The 5546-nt window shown below is 47.9% G+C and overlaps 1 protein-coding gene across 3 annotated transcripts in view; it reads left to right on the forward strand.

Moving 5' to 3' along the window:
• mtcl2 (microtubule crosslinking factor 2) overlaps positions 1–5387 on the forward strand; it is a 94104-nt gene extending 88717 nt beyond the window's left edge. For 2 of the 3 annotated variants that reach the window (XM_087172745.1, XM_087172746.1), the window contains exons 18-24: positions 730–794; positions 923–1070; positions 1225–1833; positions 2514–2781; positions 2868–3149; positions 3838–4277; positions 4822–5387. In XM_087172745.1, the coding sequence (XP_087028871.1) occupies positions 730–794; positions 923–1070; positions 1225–1833; positions 2514–2781; positions 2868–3149; positions 3838–4277; positions 4822–4968 (1959 nt within the window). In that variant the 3' untranslated portion in view covers positions 4969–5387. The remainder of the gene's footprint in view (positions 1–729; positions 795–922; positions 1071–1224; positions 1834–2513; positions 2782–2867; positions 3150–3837; positions 4278–4821) is intronic. The other variant, XM_087172747.1, reaches the window with a different exon arrangement.
• Positions 5388–5546: the final 159 nt, after the last annotated feature.

The raw sequence follows: 5546 nt of genomic DNA on the forward strand, positions 1-5546 counted from the left end.
GGGGGGGGGGTTGGCTTCAGAGTGTGAGATCACCCCTCGAGTGTGAAACACACTGACTCAGCATCACCATCTGTCTCTGTGTATGTGTGTGTTTGTGTGTGCCACAGATAAATTATGCCAAACTCCACTTCCTCCTGTCAAAACAGCTCCAGAGGAAATGGATCGCAGCGACATGAATGTGTCTCCTGTAAATGTGTAGAAATGAAGGAAGCTGTTTGTGCTGATGATTCAGGTCACTTAAATGTTTATAGATAAAAAAATTAAAAAGTAGACTCAGGCTCCGTCCACACGACTACGTTTTCATTTTAAAACGCATCTCTATCCCTAAAACTGAGACTTTCAGAAACTCTGCTGGACACGTTTCTTAAAACTGGGGTTGTGTTTTATTTTGAAAACTCTTGGGTTGATTTGTTGTCTGGACGGACAGAAACAGACCTTTGTAAATGATGAGGTCACACCCACGGTCTCACCTGATTGGCTCTCATCAGCCTGGACTACTAGTGGGGAATACAACTGTCTTTGCTGATCCTCCTTCAGAGGATTTACTGCAGAGGAGACAATCTACTTCCTGTTTACACTTACACATGCTCAGTGTAGGTGAATGGTCATGTGATGTGTGTGTTTCCAGGTGTGTTAGTCTGGACGGAGGTCTGTGTTTTGAAATGAAAACGTATCAGTGTGAACGTAGCCTCAGTGATTTCCCTCTCTGTTCCTTCTTCGTCCTCACAGTCGAAGTCATCAGGCGGCGAGTCATCCACGGACACGGTTGTTGCCAATGGAGCTGGTTCGCCAAGGTAACAAGCAAAAAACATTATCTAGCAGCACTTAGTTTGAAATTAATCCTGAACATGCGAATAAATAAAAGCAGGTGCGAGTTTATGACCTCGACATCTCTTCTTCTGGTTTCTGTTTTTATGAAAAGCACCAAGTCCATGTCAGAGCTGGATCGGCCCACGGTCAATGGAGCCGCTGACCAGGAGGAGAAAATCCAGTTTGCAGTCCCGCCTCTTCTGATTCGTCCAGAGCTCAGTGACCTCACCAGGAAGAACTGGACCTACCTGACCAATGAGGTTAATAACTTCTAATTTTATAGATTTACTGGTTTGAAATGTGCAGTTAGATTATAGAGTATACTCTCGACTTACTGACTTCACTTCTGGATTTATTTCTGCATCATGTTAAAGAAGTTAAGAAGTAATTTGATCCTCTTGTCTCATGACACAGACTCCAGAGGTCGGGGACACCTGTAAAACCTGGGACGGTCCCAGTGGCTCCTGTAACAGCCTGGTGGGATCAGAGCTGGATCTGGAGTCTGTCCAGAGGAGCCACACCGCTCCAGACCGCACCGGCATCCGGATCTACTACAGCCCTCCTGCCGTGAGACGCATAGAGCACCGGAGACAGAACCAGCACGCCAGAGAGCCACAGCAGGCGCAGAACGGGAGCTCGTCCCTGGGGCCGAGCGTCTGGGACAGGGGCGTGGCTGTGGAGGAAACCCTCGGGGTTCAGCAGCAGCAACAACCGTCTTCCTCCTCCTCCTCCTCCTCCTTCTCGTCCTCGTACGAGCAGTGGCTGAGCTCGCTGTCCAAGCAGCACAGGGAGCTGCTGGAGAGCAGGAGCAGCTGCGTCGCTGGCTCGATCCCCGGCGGCCTCGGTGGCTCAGCGAACAGCGTGGTCGACGGGATGACGTCCTCTTCGGCTTTCCATGGCCTGGAGATCGGGGAGATTTCTGCCAACTTAAGTGACGACATGAAGGAGATGACCAACTGTGTCCGTCAGGCCATTCGCTCCTCGTCTCTGGAGAGGAAGTCCAGCAAGGAACCAGGAAGTCAGGTGGGATCTTACCGTCCTCAAGACAAACAGAAGAGAAGCAACACTTCTGTTTATTTAAAAAAGATTTACTGTAACATGAATGTGATGAAGGCCTATGGCCACAACAACATACTTCATTCTTGTTTTTCTGGAAAGTTTTATGAATTCAAATAATAATTTATTAATTTTAGCTCAAGCTGTCTCAACCTGTTTGAACATAGTCAACATAACATTGTCATATCGGCCTGTTTCTGGATCTTACAAAGATTATTAATTAAGTTTATGTGATTCAGTAACCACTTCACAATAAGACGAGCTTTATAAAGGATTTAGAAATGGTTTATAATTAGGTTATTTATCCAGTTGTTAATACTTTATAAACAAGTTTTCATGCATTGATGCAGCTCACTATTTGGCAAGATCGAGTTAATGCTTACTACTCATTATTGTATTACTAATGAGTTACTAGTATTTATTACTGTAAAACGAGCTTTATTTTATGTGGGAAACACATCAACATGATGTTACTATAAAGCTCCTTTTACCAGTTATAAATCCTAGTAACTCGTTAGTACATAATTAAAAACGTATATATGTTGTTTCTAATTATAAAGTTACACAAAAGACAAAAGTGACGATGGAGGTTTTTGCAGAATCCTGTTGCACTAAACTTCCTCTGTCACATCCCTCCCTCCACCCAGGCGGTTGGCATGTCCACGAGGTCCACGCAGACCGCCGCCCAGTACGTCAGCATCGGGCTTCAAACCGACAACCTTTCCGGCAGCAGGGGGGCGGGGCTACACTCCAAAGCCTGGTCTCCTCGTCCCTCGTCTACGACCACCTCCTCGCTGGTGTCGGCCCGAACCCGGCAGATATCTACGTCGCTGGATAAAGTTCACAGCCGCATCGAGAGACCGTGCTGTTCGCCCAAGTACGGCTCACCAAAACTGCAGCGCAGAGTTTCCTCTGGTAATTAACGTTTGTTTGAACCCAATTCATCGTATTACGACACATCTGTTCATCTGCTTCACGCACTGTCATTTCTTTACATCCAGCTGTTCTGCTTTCAGGCTCCACCTCCAGACTGGACAGCACCTCCTCCTCCAGAGACCGCAGCCTGTGGAGCCTCCAGCAGAGACCCCTGGGCGGAGGCGGAGGCGGAGGCGGAGGCGGCGGCGGAGGCGGAGGCGGAGGCGGCGGCGGCGGCTCAGCCTGGGCTCGCTCCACCACCACCAGGGACAGCCCCGTCCTCAGCGGCCTCACCGACGGCCTCTCCAGCCTCTTCAGCGTGGTGGAGCACGCCGGGAGCACAGAGTCGCTCTGGAGGGGGGACGGAGGTGAGACACTGGTCAGACTCGTGGTTTTACATGGACCATATTTTGGTTTGTAACTAGAAGAACAATAAAAAAATAGAATAAATGACGGCTGAAATATTCCTCCACACCGGCGCCAGTCAGAGCAGCGGCCATTTTATTTTCAGTCTGTCTGTCCGTCTCATTCTAGTGGATATGATATCTCAGTAACACCTTGAAGGAACTTCCTCAAATTTGGCACAAACATCCACTAGGACTCAAAGACAAACTGATTAAATTTTGGTGGTCAAAAGTCAGGGTCATGGTGACCTCACAAAACGCTGTTTTGGCCTTGTGAAAGTAATATCTCTGTAACGCCGTGACGGAATTTCTTCTAATTTGGTAAAAAACGTTCACCTGGACTCAAGGACAAAGTGTTTACAATTTGGTGGTCAAAGGAAGGTCAAAGGTCACTGTGACACATAAATTATGACAAAATTTAACACAAATGGTTCATATTTTATGACTCTGGATAAACAGGGTCTGAGTGGCTGTAGTTGCTGCTGATTCGCTCTGTCATGAAGACTTCTCTAACTCGCTGTGACGCTCGAAGCCTCTGATCCTGTTTATTAGATTTAGAGTGTCACAGTGCGAGTGCGCCTGCAGGTTTCAATTGTTCCTGTCAACCACAATTCACTAAATCATTGTCACACCTGTCTTTGTTCACCACCAGGAGCCAGCCAAGGTGCCAGTCCAGCACGCCAGCCCCCCGCCGCAGGAAAACCCTCTGGGGCGGCGGCCTGTGGATCTGACGCCGGCTCTCAGCGGTACGGAGGCCTGGTCCAGGAGTTCTTCAGGAACGTGTGCAGCGGCCGTGGCCCAGGAGGAGTCACCCTGCCCGGGGAGAGAGCGCAAAGAGACTCCCTGGGCAGCCTGGGTGTCCTGGGGGGGCTCAGCGGTGTGGATGAGCCCAAGCCAGAGTGCATCTCAGCCGGGGTCGGAGGGCTCGGATTGGGTGCAGGCAACGACAACGTGACCAGGATTGTTAACAAGAGGTTCATGAGGCAGACGGCCGGGGAGGAGATGGTCAGCATCATGGGAGGAGGGAAGGAAACACTGAGCAGCGTTGGGGTGGTGGCGGCGGCGGCGGTGGCGGCGGCATCTGGGACGGAGGTGAGTCTTTTCTTAAACTTTACAAGCACCGGTGGTTCTGTCTGTGTTAATCACATCACAGCTGTTCTGGGTTTATTTTTAAGGTACACTGTGAGAACAGTCGAGTTGCTAGGTAACCACACCAAAACACAGAGTGTGCCTTAGAAATTTATACTGAAAGGTGCACACTGCACTAGTCTGATGGTTTTCAGCTTTGTTTTGATTATTACTTCTCCTGCTTGTACTTGTAACATCAGTAATAATAATAATGATAATAATAATATTATTAATAAATATACTTTATTTATAAAGCACCTTTAGCTCTTTAAAAAGAACAGACATGAGAGAAGCTTCACATGAACATAACAACATGTTAAGAACATTGATGTAAAGTGAGATGGAAAATAATAAAAAAATAACTGAAATAATAAATAAAATAGTTAAAATAAATAACTGCAGTCGCCTTTAAAGGAACTTTTAAACATCTGTAAATATACATATATAATAGGCATGTTCAGGTAGATGAGACACCTTGTTTAAGCCACACCCTCTCTCTCTTTCCCAGGATGCACCATGTGACTGCACTGCCCAGTCTTCCTGCTTTGCCCGACCATCAAGAGCAGCAGCTCGCCATTCGCTGGGACAATGCAAGCACCGCCCACAAGAGTCTCCGGTGGCAACCGAGGAGAAGAGGGACGCCTGCAACGAGTGACGACACCTCTACTGCCAAACCCACACACACACATACACACACACACACACACACACAAAGCAATACTATTACTTCTTCACACACACACTGAACACTGCCATGAAAAAACACACCACTCCTCCCATCACCAAATGTACACACACACACACACACACACACAACCTGCCACACAGGCGCACTGCCAAACATAACACACACTGCCCCACAAACACACTGCCACATGCACGCACTCATACATTCATAAACACACACACACACACACACACACACAACCCAGGCAATACCACCTTTGTCTTGGACTGAACCATTCTGATGCCAAGGACTCAAGCAAACTGCAACCGTCACAAAACTACCAGCAGACACACACACACACGCACACACACACACACACACACACACACACACACACACACACACACCATCTCACACACTTAACTAAGCAAAACCAACTCTGTAAACTGAAGAGAATCAACAAGGAAAACTATGATGTCAGGATTGGACCTACTAAACACCCCCCCCACACACACACACACACACACACACACACACACACACACACACACACACACACACTCCCC

This window comes from Seriola lalandi, unplaced genomic scaffold (genome assembly GCF_002814215.2).
Source record: "Seriola lalandi dorsalis isolate HSWRI2012SDOR001 ecotype SW California unplaced genomic scaffold, Sedor1 jcf7180002053703, whole genome shotgun sequence".
NCBI classification, from domain to species: domain Eukaryota; kingdom Metazoa; phylum Chordata; class Actinopteri; order Carangiformes; family Carangidae; genus Seriola; species Seriola lalandi.